This window comes from Mesitornis unicolor, unplaced genomic scaffold (genome assembly GCF_000695765.1).
Source record: "Mesitornis unicolor isolate BGI_N332 unplaced genomic scaffold, ASM69576v1 scaffold40526, whole genome shotgun sequence".
NCBI classification, from domain to species: Eukaryota; Metazoa; Chordata; class Aves; order Mesitornithiformes; family Mesitornithidae; genus Mesitornis; species Mesitornis unicolor.
Genome location: NW_010193742.1, coordinates 17,340 through 38,155, shown reverse-complemented (window position 1 = coordinate 38,155; position 20,816 = coordinate 17,340). Strand labels below are relative to the sequence as shown.

General features: G+C 34.9%; 1 protein-coding gene across 1 annotated transcript; it reads right to left on the bottom strand.

The window, feature by feature from the left end:
- Positions 1-440: 440 nt before the first annotated feature.
- Positions 441-19,050, bottom strand: LOC104535416 (calcyphosin-2-like). The gene is made up of 12 exons (XM_010187565.1): positions 18,976-19,050; positions 15,745-15,812; positions 13,303-13,422; positions 12,099-12,173; positions 11,097-11,192; positions 10,902-10,995; positions 8,918-9,033; positions 5,904-5,980; positions 4,123-4,277; positions 3,475-3,594; positions 2,326-2,422; positions 441-1,040 (listed from the first exon to the last, which is right to left on the bottom strand). The coding sequence occupies exons 1-12, from the start codon at positions 19,003-19,005 to the stop codon at positions 865-867; spliced, it is 1,224 nt and encodes a 407-aa protein (XP_010185867.1). The 5' UTR covers positions 19,006-19,050; the 3' UTR covers positions 441-864.
- Positions 19,051-20,816: the final 1,766 nt, after the last annotated feature.

Below are 20,816 nucleotides of genomic sequence, written 5' to 3'. Positions count from 1 at the left end.
TACTTTCAGAGTAGATAGGAAATGGTACATATCAGTTTGACAAAGGATGCCCTTGATAAGTTTTAGCTTAAAAAAAAAATCACAGCAATAGAAAGCAAAGAAAACAGATAGTTAATTATAAATTGTTTTAAAAATCAGTTAGGGAAATACATAGGAAAGGAAGAAGTACATTAGAAAAATATATGGGTGCTTATTAAAACCTTTGAGATTCAATGCTCAGCTTTGGTGCCTGACCAAGGTGAAAACAATAAGATCAGTCACGATGGTCCAGAAGCCAAAGGGCTGACTGGTGTGAACATCTCTGTACTTTCAGTACTGCACACATCCTCAAAATTGGAAAAGGATGAGCTGCTTTCTTTCAAGCTAAGCACCAGCATAAGAAACAAGACAAAGAATGTTACAATAATAAACATATTACTTTTATAAGAAGAAAACTCTGGAGAAAAGCTACCATTGATATTTATACAGTCAAACCTAAAGCTTTTCACAATGCCTCATAAAACTAAATTTTATATCGCATACACTCCTTCATGTACTTTAGTATTCTAACTCCCTCTTATTTTAAAATAGGCAATTTTATTCTAATATCAAGTAAATTATGCCATTTGGTGTAGGGAGCAGCCTTTATTATTTCCAGTGAAAAGGAATGAACAGCATTTATATTAAAAAAGTGGTTAGCATAGCTCAACAGACACTCTGAGAAATTTGCCATGTATTATTCTGAAAGCATCTAAAATTTTCAGTCCCTGAAATCAGTTTATGACACTAATTATGAAATAATGCATATCAAGACTGAATTCTCCCTTATTTAGCTCACTCCTGGTTTAGAAAATGTATCTTCTTCATTTTTTGTCGTCTTCCACTCTAAATTCCCCAAGGGTTCCTTAAAATATTAACAAAATCATCATCATCCATGATTCCAATACTTAATCCTTCATAGTAATCTTCGAACTCAGAATAAGACACTTCATTGGGGTTGCTGCAGGATTCTCCTAATGTTTCTAGAAATGACGATTTAATTTCTTCTTCTGTAGCTTTGCCTGTGAAAGTATATTTTTCCATTAAACACATTTTCAAGAATAGTGACCATACAGCATTTCATATACTTCAGGCAAGAAACTTTCAAATTTTAGCTTCCAAATATTTTTTTCTTGAACAAATTCAACATTCTTATTTCAGAATTGGATCACTGGCTCACTCAATACCAGCTGCAGAAATCATCTTCCTTTAATAGCACATGATAGCATTAGATATCAACAGAAACATGAGGCCACAGTCAATTTCAATGAATTAAGAGAACAGTAACACTTTTTTTCTTCAAATGACTTCAAAAACTGAATAATGCATTTGTAAACTAAAATCTTGGTAATTCAGACGTTACCTTGTAATACAGCAAATGTTTAATGTAACACAAGTCCAAAGCTCTAGGAAAACCTTAAGATGCAAGTTTGCATTCAAAAAGTGTTCTGCAATTTACATGTGCATTCTAGTAACTTAATAAATATTGTACTCAAGATGATTTCATAGCATTGAGAAAAAAAAATGGAAAAAATATAGCATTATACCACTGGAAAAAAATGCATGTGTAACATCCCTACATTACCACGTGTCTTCATGGTGTTACCATTAAAATCAGGGGCAATACAAAAAAAAATCCTCTCTTCTATAGGGAAAACAAAAAGGGCCAAGACAGTAGGGAGAGTTTCACAGTCACTAGTTTGGTACATGGAGATGTTATTCTAGAAACTGACATACAAATATTTAAACTCCATTTTTTTCAGTAGCAGGGTTTAAACATTTTTGAAAATCCTAAAAAAGTAATGAAGATACCAACATTCACTCTGTAAAGGATGACAATCCTGTCCCAGAAATAAATGAATAATTTATTCAGAAGAAACTTCAAGTGCTGACTACATTCAGTGTCAGTTAGAAACCTTGCATACTTTGATGGAAAACAGTAATATGAAATATCCTATGTGTTACTGATAACTTGCACACCAAAGCTGAGAAACAACTTTGTCAAACAAATGTAGTCCTACACAAGCAGGGAAAGAAACTACTCCACATATATGGAGTAAATGCGGCTTGATAAAAAGCAGGTATTAAAATTGTGTATATTAACTCAATTAGTATATATATGGTCAGGTTCCAGATAGACACAGCAGAGGTAATCAGAGGGAAAAAATGTTCTCCTTAGAAGCTCAAGTCTAAGCCAACATGAAAACTGCTTGTATTTGCAACCAGTTTCTGGATCTGGTATCTCTGCTAACAAGATTACTTCAGTAGTTACAGATTTTTGTTGTTGTTGTTGTTCACCTGAATTACCTGTCAATACTAGGGGATGTTTCTTCGCACAGTAACATTTTGTGATATCTACCATAGGCACACTCCCAGTTTTGTTGAAATCTAGTTTCATATAAGCCTATAAGGGAAAAAAAGTTTAATGTAAGCATATAAGGGAAAAAAAAGTGGAAAGATGTAAAGATTAAATATTCTTAAATACCTAGCACATATTTTTAGATCTTGTGCAATGTATGATGTCAATTTGCCTATTTTATGTAAGGCACCAGATACAGGAAAATTACTCTAGATTATGAAGCTTCATTATTATTTTATCTCAACAGCTTTCACATCAAATGTGGTCCCCTCACCTACTGAAAAAAACCTGTCTTCTCTCCAAAATTTCTAGCTCACCCTTAGAATCCAAAGTTAAGCTGCTTCCCTTCTGACTCCTCCAATTACTAAGATTACTGCATCATTCTAACAGAGGCCTCAATGCAGCCACTTCAGCACTGCTACAGAGCAGCTCCATTTTCATTCAGTTTATTCAAATACACATGCTTAGTATGTAAGGCCAGGAGAGCCAGATTCTCCACTATTAAAAGTATGAAAGTATACGTTATTTTTCTGAATCTTGATATCCAGTCGCTACTCTATTGGCTGGTTTATAATCAGTGTTTCATACTACAAATGGTTCCACATAAAATTAGGGACATACAACAAATGGCATTTCCAATACAAGAAGTCTCACAAATATGAGTCTAATTGTAGGTCTCAAAGGAGGCAAGTATTATTGCCTCCTATTTCAGATACTGAGGGAAAAAAATCTGCACACAGATATAGTGATCTGTCAAAATAAGAAAACAGAATTCTGGAAGAGACAGTTTTAGGGTGCCAGGTGTTTCATACACTTCAGTGAACGGTAAGAATAGCACACACATGCATAACTCAAAATAATAAAGGAATTAATTCTAGAATTTAAAATTAACTAATTCAACAATGGAACAGCATGCAGGCCTCTAATTTATGTTTATTTTAGTAAACTGATCTAAAAGTTTAAGAAGTCAATTACCAGATGCACAATTTAAGAAAAACAACAACAAAAATACACCAACAAGAAGAACATGAGGAATAACTAACTCCAAAGTTAGACTGTGAAGTATCTACACTTAGAATATCTGCAACAAAACTTACTTTTCTTACAAACGCTTTCCTATATTCATTCATTTCTCCAAATACGGCACGAGTAAATTCTCCATAGTCAACCTTACCACTCTTGCTGTCATCAAGAATAAGCCATAAGGATTCAAATTCCTGTAATTTAAAAATAGTTTACCAAAGCTCTTCACTATGTCCTAGATGAAAACAATTGCTATAATAGGAAATTACAGTATCCTCACAAAAAACAAGTTCTTAATCCAAACTGACTCAAAGATTTGTCAAAATAATGCAAATCATCATCAGTCACTGATGATAAGAACTCACATTTTTTGCAGTTTTGATAGCTGTGGGCTATTTTTAAAACATAATATATAAAACAAAGAAAAAAAGATAAGTAAATGGCCCAATCTAAATTATTTTTTAAGGCCAAAAAAAGAAAAAATGGATTGCAATCTCACTTCCTTCTTCATGATGTTAAAAGACTGCATGTTTTTAAACATTATTTTTTATTTTTAAGAATTTCATGTAGAACTGAATGCAGAAATGCCAACATATCACACGGGGAGGGGAACCAAAACCTCACAAACCAGCTATAAAACTATAGATTTAAGCAAAGAAAATAAGTGATTCCATAAATTAAAGTAAGATAATACCCATGATTACAGTTTCAGCTAGACTTACCTCTTCAGGCATTTCCAAGTGGAATACTTTTAGAGCTTCTTTAAAGGCTGCCTGAGAGAGAAAACCATTTCTGTTCTTGTCTACTTGTCGGAAATATTTTCCTAAGCCTGTTATAACCCGAACTGCTCTCTTACTTAGCGTCTTTCTGAATACACCTGAAGTTTTAGAGAAACAAAGGACACAATGTTTACCTGAAGTTGGCCACTTGCTATGGAGCTGATAAAAATGTAAAGAAAACTACAGCTATTTATGATACTGCTAGTTAAAATGACACATTCACACATCCAGGCTCCCTTATCTTTGATGAGAGAATGTCAGTTCAAAATGAAACTATCAGTTACTTAACATTCGAGTAGAAATCATATAAAGCAGCGGCAACATCCAGCAAAACTTTTCAAGTGATCACAGAAGAAAAGGAAAGAATGGCTCTTGCCCTCTATGTGCTCAGATTATAAAACTGCTTACTTCAGCTAGAACCTGTTACATACCATGATTCAACATACAAAGCAACTTAGGAACACTATGATAATACAAACATTCTATTATGGGACACAGAATTGCTCCTGCATTGTAAAAACTTGTTAAATACATAGGGAAACAAGAACAAATATAAGTAATTCTGCAAAATCGTTCCAAAATTATGCGCAGAGAACTATTACTATGGTAAAAATTACAGCCTTATCAAAACCTCTAGGTAGCAGGTTTACTTGATGTCTGAGTTTCTCAGCCTACTTTGTTAACAGAAGTCATCTCCTATTACCATTTATATCTTCAAATTGTATCTATAATTATAAAGCAAAATAGGGTGGAGGGTGACAGAAGGATGTTTTTTCCAGTGAAGTTCAATCTCAGACATATATTAAAAGATGTCTCAAAGCACATACACATAACCTTCCAGGCCACACCAGCAAACCTTAGATGTAGTCAGATAACTGAGAAATCAATTTGTGTCTATTATGTGCAGGGAAAAAATGGATTAACTAGAAGACTAAAAAACATCCGTAATTATTATTCCAACAATTTTTCTAAAAGTAAATGTCCAAGCAGATTTTAGCGACCAAAGAGTGCCTACTTAAAACAGGTTTAGGTAGTTACAGTAAATAGTGGAGATGTTACAAGCTGGAAGATGTTCAGTTCAGCAGTTTTTGTTGACAACAGGCTACAAAGATAATACACAGCACTGCATAAACATCTTTCCATCATTTTAAGCACAAAGTTATGCCTTTATCCTAAAGGCTGTAGGTAAGAACCTAGTAAAATTTATTTACATACTCTAGAATATATTACTCAATTATAATCTCATATTTTAATATGTGTAATATTCAAGACTATCAAAAAACCAACTTATCTATGCATAGAAATAATGGCCAAAAGTACTATTTAGCAGAAAATTAACTGAGGATATGAGATTGCAGTTGTACATTTTGCCAATAACTTTTCTTAGGTTAAAGCCACTTTAACACAGGATCAGCATTATGCTTCAGCATTTTTTCAGAGATTATGTCAACACAGAGACTAACATTTTATTGATTAAATTCACCATTATTCTGCACCATCTCCACAATCTTTAGCCAAACTGTTTATTTAAGAGAAAGTATTCTTTTGATTGGTTTATGCTAGTATCAAATTCTAGTAATATTCTGATAAACACCCAATTTTTGTCTAATTTCATTTATATAGATACAATCTAGATAATGTCACTACTGTTCTGTGCGTTGAGCTGCAAAGATGAAAATAATTAAAATTAAATTAAAATAAAATGCATTCTGGTAGATACAAACCTTGAACCTTCTTGAAAACTTCACTGTCATCAACCACTGGCTTGGAACACTCTTGCTTGAATTCCACAGAAGAAGCTCTAAAATAATAAAAATTAACGTTGACTAGTGATATTACTGAATTCAAAACATTTGTTGTGAAAAACATATTAAATTTTATATTCTTATACCGCCCTTGTAAGTATAGTATCCAACTGCTGGAGTTTGAGACAGCACACACAAAATTCCTTGCAGAACAGCTTGCAGAAATTCCTTTCTGATAATATTCCATTAGCAGCTCCTCTACCAATTCATTAATCATGGATGATTTCTCCTGTGCACAAAATCTCCAGAAATTTATTTCAAGACAGTCCTAATGTTCAGCTCAGGCCACTGGAAGATTTTGTTGAAGCAGCTACATTTAGTTCATGATGTTCACAGGAAAATAACATGAAGTAGATACAAATCTTTCCTTAGAAAAGAAACAGCAAGGGTGTAGACCAAAAGCTGGGTCAGCATATCATAGGTGTGATCTAGGAATTATAGTTAAATTTTGTCTTTTGTCTGGCAAGTCCCTTTCTGAGAAGGGCTTCCCAGAAGACCCCATCAGAAATTATTATTAAAGGTTGATAAAAAAATACTGTGGAAAACCTACATATAGAGAAAAAAAAAAGAAAGAAAAAGTCTTATCATTATTTTAACCAAGAATAGGAAGGCAAATGGAAAAGCACTACTGTCAACTTTTAGCTGCTTGTTCAACAGTGCTTTGCCATGGCATACTCCTTGTTCTGCTTTCTGAGGCCAAAGACTTGCCTTTCTGCTGCCTATTAAGACTTTCCATCTCCACTTTGGGTATCTCCCATTATGAAGCCCCTAAAAGCTAGCCTATATCAAACCACTTAAACTGGAAAGTCAGCAACCACCTACAAAGAACAGTGTACTCCCTCTAACATACACGTAAAACAAAAGATTCATGGCTTGTGACAGCAGGGCATAGCTGCTCCTGAAAACCTGTAATAGACTTTTTGGGCTGTACCTGAGCAGGATTCTTGGTGAGTAATGGAGGTAAGAGGGCTTAACTCGAGAGTTTTGTATCGGAGAATACTGAGTTCAACAACATCCCCATTCAGAAGAAAAATATGGACTTCATGATCTGAGATCTAGTCATTAATGGAAAGAACACAAAGAGGGAGTGTAAAAAAAAGAAACGATCTGTTCCACCACAGGTAGCACAAAATCCAAAATTATAGCCCAGTGAGCAGGTCTTCTCTCTGGAGCCTTCAGAGATTAATACTGGATCAACTCCACATTTCCCAGGTAGCAACAAATGAAAGAAAAAGCTGTTTAGCAGAATGATAGGCTTCTGAGTTGTAAAATGTCTTACATAAACTATCTGAAATTAAACTATATTGTGTTTTATTTCATGGAAACCTTGCAGAGAGGGAACAATTAGCACTAAGCATCATACAACTATATATTTCTATAACCAATTACATTTTAATTTACTGTCTTATCCACTGTTAGCTCACTATGGCTCCTTTGCAAAGCTTTCAGTGTAAAGGGACCTTAAAGTGAATATTACTGTAACTGAGAACAAGCTTCAGGTGTCTAAACACTTGCACAAAGAAAAATAATAGTTAAGTTGTGCTAACAGAAGTAGTCTTTAGATACTGAATGTATTGAATTGAGATTCTGTTATTGCTGTTCCTAATTAAGAAGGGGCTGAAGCATCTGATACATGAGAAGAGGCCAGGAGAGCTGGAACTGTTAAGCCTGAAGAAAAGAAGGCCTGAGGGATCTTATCAGTGTGTATAAATACATGACAGGAAGGAGTAAAGACTCAGACAGGCTCTGCTCGGTGGAGCCCAGTTACAGGATGGGAGTCTATGGGCACAAACTGAAACACTGGAGGTGCCTTCTGAACATCAGGAAACACTTCTGTACTGTGAGGGTGATCAGACACTGGAATAGGTTGTCCATAGAGGTTGCGGAGTCTCCAGCCTTGGAGATACTAAAAAATGCAACTGGATGCAGTCCTGAGCAACCTGCTGTAGCAAACCCTGCTCTGAGCAGGAGGGTTGGACTAGAGACTCTCTCGAGGTCCCTTTTTATGATTCCACAATTTTATGAAAATTTCGACTTTGTAGTATCTGCTATCAGCTAACATTCCTCACCACAATTTGAGTAATCAAACTCTGGCTATAGTTCCAACACTGTTAAGTAACTTCCATGTTCAGGCAACACAGCAGTGTGATAAATTTTATATCAACATTTTATTTGTGCTCATAACCAGTATATTCACAATAAAAACCAGAAACCCCAGAGAAAGCTGCTTCATTTCCTAGACAGTTTACTTCTGTATAGTGAGATGAGAATATTAGCTTAAAAATAACACATACTCAAAGATTAACCATTTACCTAACCATTTGAAAAAGTAGTAAGAAATTCCCGTATTTCAGACTATGAGACAACATAATTTACTAAAACATATTTGAAAGAATAAGTGCAGAAATCCTGTCCCAGTGCCTGAAGTCTTCAACATATGGCAATATCTGGAAGAAGGAAGAATGAAGGGATAGGAAACAAAGGAAAAAGAAAATTAAGAACAGAGAGAGAAACCTCAAATTCTTCCCCTGCCTGTGTCCAAAACACTTGAGTTACCATGACTGATACAAGCTTTTAACATAAGCTTCACAAAAGCTTCAATAATAATAATGCTGATCACCCTAAAAAGCATGTTTCCCCAAACAGTGTTTTAGTTCATCACAAAGGAAGTTTCAGTATATAATTTGTATATAAAACTTCTGACTTCAAACAAAGCAATTAAGACAGTTTCATAATTTAATTCTTATTTTAAAAATACTTATCATCATAGAAAGTTACTGAATTACAGAACATCCACTAACATCTATTACTAATTTCTCCTAACAACAGCCTAAGCAAAGATATTTTTTAGCAGTGTAAGATGTTAGAAGCTCTTATTGAAAAAATTGTTTGCTCAAGGAAGGAAAAGTAATTTGAAAAACAGTTGCACTTACTTTAGAAAATCCATAGCTGCTTCATCAATACTTATCACACGAAGGGTGAGAATTTGGTTCTGCTTAACACTTTCTGGAAGGTTATGATCAGCAGTTCGGAAAGTTAGGTTAGCTCCCTGTTGGTAAAGCATGCAATGAGATGTGTATTTTGTAAAATACATTCTGCAAGACGTTCAAGAAGTAAGATTAGTGAAAGTCTTGGTATGAAATGATGAAAAGGTGTACCTAAGGTTAGTTAATCTTCTTAACAGAGCCTTTCTAGTACTAAATAAAAACAGCTACAGGCTCCAAGATGACTCATTATCCTCCACATAGAGGTTTGGCTAGTAAGAGGGTCTACTGCTGCCTGGTCTACAGCTGAGATACATGAGACTACAGATGTTGTTCCCTCAGCCAGGCTCTACTTCTCAATTTTTTTTCTCCCTTCAAGTTTATGGGATCCAAAACTCACTGGACCACAGAAGAGAGTCACAGAAGATGTCACATTGATTCCATGAGAGGAAAGTTCTATCAGACTAGAAGAAACCCACCACAGTTATTTTCAATAACCTAAAATAATACTTGAAATAAATAAACAACTAAAAAGTAGCCTTCCCAAAGTTCAAATAATCCCTGCAACATTTAACTATAAAGTTATTATTTAAAATTGCTAGATTTCACTCATATTGAATAAAAACATGTTATTAGTAGCACAGATTTCTATTACCCAGTATAGTCTCTTCTGAGTATTACAAATTCCCCTTCCTTCCAATCTGGGGACAGAGGACACACTTCATGTATTCCGCAAAATTAAAGATGCTTTTTCGTTTGGGAGAAGTGGGAAGGAGAGAGAAAGAAAAGCAGCAAACTAAAAGCAAAGAATGCTAAGAAGAATCAAAAAAAGTAGTAGCTCTAACTGTAATATCCATGCAGGCTTGGGTTCCTAATTAGGAAGGAGACAGAAACACTGTTATTGTGCAAGTGTCTCAACCATTTGGACTTTGAGAGATTTGCGTATCTTAACACCAGCCCAGAAACCCAGTTTGCAGATATGGAGATTCACAGATATGGCATCATTCCACAGTTATCGAACTTGGTAGCAGTACACTTTCTGGATGGCTTTATTCAGAACATATTTCCATCTGCAAGTTGCAAAGATACACAGGACAATAAAAAAAAATCTCTAAAAATAACTTCAACCTCCATACCATGAAGAAAGTAATCAAATTCATCTTGGAAATTCTTATATTGTAGCTACATGTAAACAGTTAGGATTAGGCAGGTGATTAGACAAAACACTAAAAACTAATGTCTCTTTTTACTTTCAATGCTTCATTCAAACATGCTTTTTGCTCTAAACTTAAGATTGGCAACAGAACGTGAAGAACTAGCTGAAAACACTCTGTACTTGAAAAACTGCTCAAGTATTTATGAACCAGGAACACTTAACCCAGTACTGAAGTACAGCAGCACAGAAGATGTAGCATGATTTGTAGTCACCCATCAGATTTGCTGGTAGATGAAGTTTACCATTGTTTCAAAAGGTCTCTCTAAACAGCTGATGGAAAACATTTCCAAGCTTCAGGTTAAAAACAAGTAAACTGCAATTTCCTCATGTAAAAAAAAAATATTTAATCATTGCCTTGTGTCAAAAATGCCAGCAGACCTTGCAAAGATTATTAATTTTTAACAAGTACTTTGGTCTACTTCATCCTCAGGTCTCTTCTTCCCCAATTGTTCATTTTACCTACACTGTCTGCAGTCTTGTGCCCTCTCGTGGGAAAATGACAAACTACAGCTTAATCTGAAGCAAAAAATGGAATCTCTAAAACGTGAGACAACAAAATAATCCAGACTCCTGAAAATCTTTAATTTAAAAATGTTACTGAAGGGAAAAACTTTCAGTGTTCCCTGAAAGCTAGGTCACAATTTTCTATATTAATATCTAAACACTACTTCCAAATGACCAACAAAATAGACTTATGTCCAACGGAAGAACACTTACAATATAAAAGTCACTAACATCATAAGCTTTTCCCTTCTTTTGTCCACGTTGATGTTGATAAACTCCCTTCTGAATGAAAGGCAAGGCATTTGTTCTGTGAAATAATTCAAATATGATATTAAAACAATTACATTTATTTTTAGATAGAGTGGAAGATGTTTTCTAAAACCTTTTTTAAAAAATAACTTATCCTACCTATTTTTTCCAAACTGTCGAAATTCATACACAGTAAGGGATTTGTCACATGCAAAAAAAAACCCAATCAACTCTCGACAAGCATCACGACCATTTCTAGAAGGAAAATTGAAAAGCAACTTTACATTTTTGCATCTGTATAAATATGTCAGCGTAAACATAAATAACTTTCCTGTTTCGGAATATTCACTTTATTTCCAATGTTACATATTGTATCATCTTTTTCAATGAAAGAGGTATCTATTTTCTCTAAACTGCCATGGAATTCAGCTTCTGAATTTGGACACATTTTAATGTCACATTACATTCTCCATAATGTTAAAAACACCTTTCAAGGCTTCATGTTTTAGTATACCAATGTAATTTTCACTCATTAACAAAACAATTACTTACAACAGGACTACCGCATTCATTATGGCAAATGAAGCTATAGTATATGAAACTACGTGGCTGAATTCTCAGCTCTGTCCAAAGTTATGTCGAACAAGCGTACAGCTCACTGCTTCAGAAAAATGCCACTTTCAGAACTGAAGAATAAGTTTATGTCACCACTACTCAATTCAGGACAGTTTAAAAGATGCCCTAAACCTGCAAGTTTAATACATAAGGAGGTACAAACAAGACACAAAGCCATCCTTCCCATCCACCGTGGTTGCCTCTAAGACAAGGCTTAAGTGATTTTTAATCAACTGAGGTGCAATGGCTAAGAGCACTATTTTACACAGTTTCCATATTAACTGTCCTGCACAGAGCTATGGGTGATGGTAACATAACATTACTTACGCATCTTAACACTGTACAATGGGACAGTAAAGCTACTATATGTCAGCCATGCAAAAATCTGTATTATACATGTATGCATGTATATACATCCACACAACACAGACTTTTTTTCTAAACATAGGGAACAGAAATGTTCAATGCAATTAATTAATTCAAGAGGGTAAAGATCATCATTCATAAATTCAGAGAATTGAAAAGCTTCACAAAACTTGTGATTACCTTGATATAATCCTACTATCAAAGCGTAGCTTGTTAGAAAGCATGTTTTCAGTTAGTCCTGATTTGGTCCTTATTCTGTTAAAATAATGCAGCATGTTAATGATACCTATATGCTTGTGGAGAAATGTTACGTAAAAATCAACTGTTTCAAAACAGCAAAAAATGTGAAATACGGTATCCCTGGCAACTGGCTGAGGAGACGATCCCTCACAGTTGAATTAGAAAGCAACTCAGAGTTGTAATGTGGAAGTTCTGTAATTATATAATATGAGAGTACATTCACAGAAGGCATAGATATGAATGGGATATTTTGTTTACATAGTTATATCAAGAATTAAGCCTCTACCACTCACCATACTTCCACCAATCAAAGTGTTTTCTTGCAAAAATACCCAGGTTGGGGCTTCTCTGCCCACCTAGATATTTCTTATTGGCACTATTACTAGTTCCAGAAATTGAGATATGTCCATGTGACGGGTGTAAGAGATTGAGACTGTATTCTTAAAAAAAAAAAAAAGAAAAGAGACAATGAAAAAAAGATTTCATTTGTTGAAAAAGGCTTTAGAGCAGGATGTCAAAATGCACAAAGCAGAAATGTTGGCCTACATTCTGAGAAAGATTAGCAGAACAAAATTGGGACCTGAAGATTCACTTCATTTTATGGATCACAGTGTCTTCTCAGTTTTCCTGAAGCACTTGGGAGTTACTGTTTCAGTGCTCCCAGGCCAAAAATGACACTTATTCAACACCAGTATGGTTAATTATTGCAGCAGAAATCAAAACATGAAAGAAAAGTGTGATTCTATTGTGAAGATCTACATTAGCATTTACAGCTGCATATTTATGCAATTTTATGCACCTCAGGATACGAATCTCTAAAAGGATATGACAAGATTTCAAGCATTCCACAGCTCAGAAAAGGCTGGCAAAACCCTGTGATGAACAATATCAATATAAACTTAAGAATGTTCTCCTAGGTTTTATAAATTCCATGAATTTATACATAAGAGACTCCACATCAAAAGGTCCCACTAGGCAATTATAAGCATGGGGAGGCTACAAAAAAGCCCTCATATGAAGCTGGTGAATCCAAGCCAAAAATAAAACATCTGGAAAGGCAACTGCATTTCGCAGAGCCCAAAATAATAAAAAATACAGAAGAAAATGTATTTCTGAAAAAAAATGACCACTAGAGAAGACTTACTTTGTTTCATGCAGCGTTCTTTTTCTAAAACGTGTTGGTGCTGTCCCAAATCCCAGAAGTCCATGAGCCTCCTTGTAAACATCAGCATGTGTGGATTGCTCTGGGTCACTTATAACAGCTCTGACCGGAAAGAGCAGAGAGAAGCCCTCTCATTACCAGTAAGTTTGAATTTCAGTTCTTACGTATTCTTACTCAGGAAAGAGAACAGCCAAGAATAACACAGCAATAAAAGCTTGGGGTTATCCATTAAGCTTACATAAAATTGTGGGCTTGTTTTTTTGTTTGTTTTTACAAATTCTGAAGTCTATTACTCAAAATCAAATATATGCAATAATATTCTGGTAGTATACTACTATGAAGTAACTTTACATGTATATGCATATTATTTAAAGTACATTTTATATATGTATATACAAAATAAAACTTAGGATTACAAAGATTTGGGGTTTTTTCCCATTTCTACGATTTCTGTAAAAATTCCATCACCGATTTTCTTTATTCATGGCTCCCTCCAAAATCAGTGAGGACAGTTACTAGTACTGGCCAGTGACATCATCCAACAAACACATTCTCACTTCCTCTCCCAAAGCACTGACTACACAGCCCATAGGATCTCAAAGTTCCATCAAGCAGACAAGAAATAGATTAAATATTTTCTACACATTTTTATATTCTCTGTACCAGTTTAACAAGTAAAGGAGAGACCCTTTAAAAATACACTAGGATTTTTTTACGTTATTGAAATGGTTCATAATGAGAAGGAAAAACCAATTTTGCATGGCTAATACAGTTTTATAAAACTTGCTCTCTGATCTATGCAGATCCATCTTTGCACACATCAGTTACACTGATTTAACTGCAAGATTGGCTCTACTAAGAAAAAAAATTAAAAAAATCAAGACACCTTTGTGTTTCCTTTAATAGATTTTTTTCATACAACAGTTTTGAACTAATCTTCCCCGATTAACATCCTGCTCTCTGATAACAATTTGTTTGGCAGTACTGGCACGGTTATATTTAGAACATAAACAGAGAGATTTTTTAACTTAAAAGTTCATCCTGATGCAGCTGCAGCACTACTGAATATTGTTTTGACATTGTCAACAGAAGAGTTCAGAGCAGAAGGAATACATGGCAAAAATAAGGGAAAGCAGCTAAAGGAGGTTAAGGACAGAACGAACATCTGTGATCCAAAATGCACAAACGTGTATGCTTAATCCAACATCAGTAGGATTGAAACACTTTAATACAACCATCACATTTTTCAGATAATTTCTGTAATCATCTGCTTTACTTACATCTTTGTAGAGATATGACATGGGACAAGCATTTCTTTGCAAATTGGGGATTTTTGCAATGAACACTTCCATATTTTTAATACTCCTACAATGACACTTGGAATTTAACACTGTGTTTCACGACAAACTTGTTTCCCTCATGCAACTTTCTTGATATCTCAGTTTTAAAGTAGTGTAAAAGTATTAACAGACTTTTAAATAACATAGGTCATTTAAACTGCAGTCAGAACATAAACTAAGAAAAAATAAAATCATGACATGTAACATTTCAACCTCAAAGTCTTAAGATGTGCTGGGATGTACTATCAGCACAGATGACTACAGAGACTGTCAACTAAGCACAGAATGCAACATACAGTAGACCTACCCACAGATAATTTTTAGCAAGTGTAAGGTAACATAAAATTATATGAACCCAGCTTGCACCATCCTATACAACCATAGCCACAGAATCTGGATAAAGCCCTGAATTATTGCTTAAAAGGGAGAACAAGTTTCTGGGAAAAAAACTAAGGAAAGATGCCTTTACTATACTCATCTTTACCTGTAAGTTACTTTCCTCCCTTAACATATAAAGGGATCTTTCTACATAGAAGCAAAGCTTTCTTCGAGCTAAAGAGTTATAGCAATTAAGTAAAGAGAGCCTTCCTGTACAATCTTGATCAACTTGATACACTATTGTGCCTTTTCTCCTACCTACCCAACATTCGTATAATACTCCTTTACTCCTGAGGGCTGTTGTGTCAATATTAATAAAGGAATATTAATAAAGCTAAGATTCTTAGAAAAGATGATGAATACTGAAGAAGTGTAATTTGTAACAGCAGGCATTCATCTATTTTGTGGAGGTGCAAGGTCATTTCTGTGAACCACTGCTATTGTAAAGCCCTTAAATTAGGTTCAAGTATAAAATTAAAAATTATTCTCAGAAAAAAAATGAGCTTACACATGGCACTTTGACCTTTTAAGTTAAATAAAAAGACTTTTTATTTAAATATTTTTTGCAAATAGTAACACTACACAAGACTGCAAAAGACTTGGAATGAGATGATCGAAATATCTCCTAGGCAAGAAAAGCCACACACTCACAGATCTAAATTCATCTGCTGGGTAGACTGGAATTTTACGTTATAAACTCACTTACCTAGATAACTGATCCACCATCACTTGTTCTACTACAGCCTGTTTTCTCCTCTCTGCAGCAACATCCTCCTGCAACGAAAAACTCACTGAGAGCAAATTAAATATATAAAACTAGACACTTTAAATAATAACTCACCCATTAAGATGGCATTCAGAGGTCACAATCTTATCTATGTCACAATTAATTTATTCAAAAAGATTTTTAAAAAGGAGTTCTATTTGCATAACAGATAGACAAATAATATTCTCTGCTACACACACTCAAATTGCCTATGCATATTAGTTGTCAATAAATGTGAGAATTCTAGTATTTCTCTTGACAGACAGCATCCTTAACTCTCTATTATTTCCAATAAATTCTGTAAGCACAGTAGAGCCTGAGGAAACTCGCACTATTCCAGGTTTCATGGTTGACAGAGATTCCAACTCAGAGCATGAAACTTTACCTCCAGCAATTTTTAGTCAAAAAAAATCTTTTAAGACTTAGTCTCAGCACACATTTTTTATTTGTCGCATGTCACAATAATTTTCTGCTGAGACAGGCCAATCTGAAAAACCTTTCAGGAAAGATCATCCTAAGGGGGAAGGGAATTTAACATGATCTTATTATTATTTTTATTAGAGTAACACTGAGCCATAACCTTGTGCCATTCACTGTAAAGTGCTCAGGCACTGATCATCAATTGTTTCACAGGAGGAGAAATCAAAGCACAAGAGGATGTCCCAGGACAGCATGGAGGCCACTGGCAACAAGAAGGCCCTTGCATCTCTCTTCTTTTTATCTTCTAGATTTCTGAACTTCTTCACTGCATTTAAATTTGCCTCTTTAAAAAACAAAAATACTTTTTATACATGAGAAAACAGAGATTATTGTTACTGAGGGGTTTATGAAATGGTTTTGAAAGCTTTGTAGGTATTCTGAAACTGAAGAATTAAGATATTTTTCTGATTGGTTATTTTTTCCACACAATTTTTCCATCCAAGCCAAATTCTAGATAGATCAAGCTTTCCCATAACTGAAGAAGAATCTAAAGTTTGTTCCCAGACACCAGGTAACTGTAAGGGAAAATGCCTAATTCCACAGAGATCTTATGGGTATAATTCACAACCTTCAAGTAAATACTGCTTGGTATTACGCATTAAAAAAACCTAAACAAACAAACAAAAAGCAAAAAAACCCCAAATAAATAATGTAACACCAGACCAGCTGATGTTTATTCTGAGCTTATTTTAAGCCTCAAAATATTTCTAAATTATAGGAGATAGCAGGCCTTTTAGTTTACTTCCATATTTCATTTTTGCACCTATCAAAACTACAGGTGCTTTATTCCGAGTTACTGAATCTTTGCCCATCAACTGTCACAATAGATATATTAAAAAGCATTATGTAAAGGAGGACACAGTGATAATACATAGCAGTGGTTGTTGCTTGAGACAACATATATCCAATAGAATTAATGTGTATGCAGTTACTTAATTTTTTTTTCCATTATTCCTATCAGAAGCTTGAACCTGACAGAACTTAAGAGATGCTCTTAGAAAGAGACAGCCAGCCTATGCAGGCAACTCTGCTAATCAATAACAAAAGGGCTTCTAAAGGTCCCCATGACACCTTGCTCAGACACCTGCTGGCTTCCTTTTGAAGCATGCCAGCTGCACTGCACTTGTTATTTTGTGTTATTTTGCACTGCTCCCTTTTTCAGCTTATTTGATTTAGCATTAAGTCTTTACTTTAATGACATTTCAAAACTTTTTTCCGTTATCTTCACCCTATAGTATAGATTTTTAAAATTTATTCTAAAAATAACCAACAGGAGGTTCTTCAAGTTCTTCATAAAAGTATTTTCTGAAAAGATTTTCCTATCATGAAAATGAACAGTGTCTGCAGTAGTGCAGCATCCGCATTAACTTTGAGAAGATTAGAAATCAAATAAATGTTTGCAATGATGCAAAATTCGGTCCGCAGTGATGAGCAAACAAGATAAATCAAAATTATTATCTAGTTTTACAATCTCATAAGATTTCTCATGGCTTGATATTCCATGATGAAGTCAGAATGCTAATTCTGTTCAACAATCAACCTTCAGTAATCAGTTATGAAAGCCATCACTCTGCATATGCAAGTACCAAATCATGGAATAACAAATCTCAAGGTTCTTCATCATTGTAAATAATCCTAAATTCAAGGCTTAGCCTTAGATGGGCAAGACTCCTATTGAAAAGAGTAAAAATCCTGTCTATGTAGGAAACTAAAGAAACATATTGAGTATGTCCATGTAAGAAAAGTTTTAATTCCCCTCTTGACATGCTAGTGAGGCCATACTTGTTTCCAATTTCTGAGGGTCCCTCCTTCCCAAGCTAAATAGACATGAGAGGAACCTGGAAAGGATCTGGCAGAGGATCAGAGTCAAAGCAAATGAAAGGAGAGGCTAAGGGAGCTTGGGTTTTGCTGCTTGCAAAAGCAGCAGCTATGACGCATTCTAAAAATCTCCTATAACCGAAAGGAAGTTACAAAGAAGACAGAACCAAAATTTTTTTTGACAGTGGTCAACAGTATAACAGGAGGTGAAGGTTACACAGTGAGCCTTGGAAGGCTTGGTATGGATAACAGGAAGGACTTCTTCACAAGGAGAGTAGTGTATCACAGAAAGCTGTTGCCTAGAGATGCTCCATCCTTGGAGCTTGAAGACACATCCAAAGTCATGGCTGACCCGATCTAATACCAGCAGCAGAGCACACACAGCTTACAAAGCCAGTTCTCATCACATACTCCATTTCAGGAGTTAGGGGGGAAAAACAGCCTGTTTCTAGAGTAAACAAGTCAGAATAAGAGCTGATGGAATCATGGATCACAGGATTCATGGCTCATGGAATACAGAGTCAGATACAAACTACAGACCAGAAAAAAATGTAACACTACACTCAAGTTCACTCAACCCACTCAGTTAATCTTAGTTGTATGTAGAAACTTGTATTTATTATTCATCATTTTCATTCTAATTTATAAACATTACTGCATAAAATACAAGCACTGCAGGTAAGATTTTTAAAAATGCTCACTGGATTGCTCAGTTCAGCTCCCACTGAAACAAATGTTTAATCTCCCATGATTTCAATGGCTGCAATTACATACCAGGACCAAATCACGGAAGGCCTAACTTCTGTAGAACATCTGGCAAGTCATCCTACAAGTCCATATGGTTAACAGCATAATATCAGCCAAAATACTTACAGCTTCTGATTTCCTTATACCATGCCGCATATTATAGGGCTTGCTTGTGTAGCTTTGTTGCAGGAGAGCTTTCTCATCAAGAGCTGCAAGATGATCATTACGTCCATCCTCAAGCTGTGTACCCTACACAAAAATACCTTCTTTTCAGAAATTAAGTTTAATTAATTGTAAAAAGAAAAAAAAAACAAAAAACCACCTACACAACACATTTTCCTCAACAATTTAAAAGTACTTTTTCTTCTTTCTTCTTTATTTTTCAAGTGACTACTTATTTAACTTCATGCTAATTAGAAAAAGTAAAGTATTTTTTAAGCCTAGCTTTCTATGGAAACTGAACTTACAAATCTTGCTCTCCAGTCTTTCCTTATCTCTTTTGAATACTTACCAGCTTTCAAACATATTGAAATAAAAAAATCCTCAAAAATACTCCATTCCTACCAGCTTCGTGAAAAATCAGCAGCAGGTCAGAGAAGGAAGACTGTTTGTAGCTCTCTGAAGAAGACAAGAGTTCATCCTTTTTCTGTTCTGCTCAAAAACAGCCAAGAGAAAGCGGCAGATTTGCCATTATGGATATATACTTCTTCAAAAGCTCACCATTGCAGAGATGCTTCTTTTTGACCAGCACAAAAGTTAAATACAGTCTAGACAGAGAAAAACCAAAGCATACTGCTGAACTGGATCTAACAGACTTGTAAATTACTCTGAGAGTATTACAGAAATACCTCCTACATGAAGGACACAAAGAAAACCGACCAAGGAGACTGTGTTTACAGAAGTCAGGAAGGGGGGAATATGGGAGACGAATCAAGAGTAGGTTTAAACTCCCTAGGAGCAGCTTCTTTCAGAGAAGAAAAGTTATTACAAATTCCACTAATCAGATAAAATAATAAGTATCATGAAATCTAAAGAGGTTTTGATTTATTAATTTAATCAGGTAGTGATGGTATCTAACACAGAAAATATATTAAAATCTGTCACAAGAACTGATACACATGGCTTCTACTGCTTAGCAAGTACCTTTCTGGAATCCAAAATCACCAGAATAAGCAAGTCCTGCTTTTTCTCTCCCAGTATACACTTGCCACCTATTTCTGCAATTTCAGATTAACATGGCTGCTCCTGCAAATACCCTTTTGATGGGCTCGCAGTACAGAAGTCACTCCTTGGAAAACAGATGACATGACAGTGTCAGACTGGTAAATAATAGTGGAACCATTTAAAAGTAAACAAACAAAAAAATAATACTACAATGAATCCCCAGAACGGACAATCTAACCTGCCACCAAACAAAAAACTAAATAAAATAACAGAATTGTTTTTCTCAAACAACTATTTTACTCACAAAAAATCTTTCACTTATAGGTACTTGCAGGTTCTCCAAGTTTTATCCAAACACTAGAGTTGTGACTATAAGAGGAGAAAGCCCCTTTAAATCAACAATGTGTAAAACAATAGCAACAATATGTGAAACATAATCTTTGTCTTATGTAAGACCTTTCCTTTTCATTGCACTGAACATTAAGCAAGTAAAATGAGTAAACTCATTGTTATTCATCACAAACCTTTTATCTGAAAAGCAATGAGCACAGTATGTTCCCTCAACATCTGCATACTTAACTTTTCATTAAGATTCTTAAGCGGTCAACTACCCCCAGCATAGTCTGGCATTCAATCAGTCCTCACAGCTGTTGCTAACTTTCTTTGCCTGTTTCCTTACACCTACAAATATATCTTGCTCTGTGTAACCACCCTTATCCATTATCTCTTCCAGAACAGGAGGAAAGGTTTGGATTTTTTTACTCCTTTGTTTTCCAGTTTCTCTCTACTGATCTTCCCTTGTT

What these genes read in the sequence shown, in the direction of transcription:
- LOC104535416 (XM_010187565.1), bottom strand. Translation starts at nt 19,005, where the DNA reads ATGCGGCATGGTATAAGGAAATCAGAAGCT. An exon ending in CGACAGTTTGGAAAAAATAG is followed by an intron (nt 10,996 to 11,096) that starts GTAGGATAAGTT and finishes ATTATTTCACAG; the next exon opens with AACAAATGCCTTGCCTTTCA. An exon ending in ATGTTAGTGACTTTTATATT is followed by an intron (nt 9,034 to 10,901) that starts GTAAGTGTTCTT and finishes CTTTACCAACAG; the next exon opens with GGAGCTAACCTAACTTTCCG.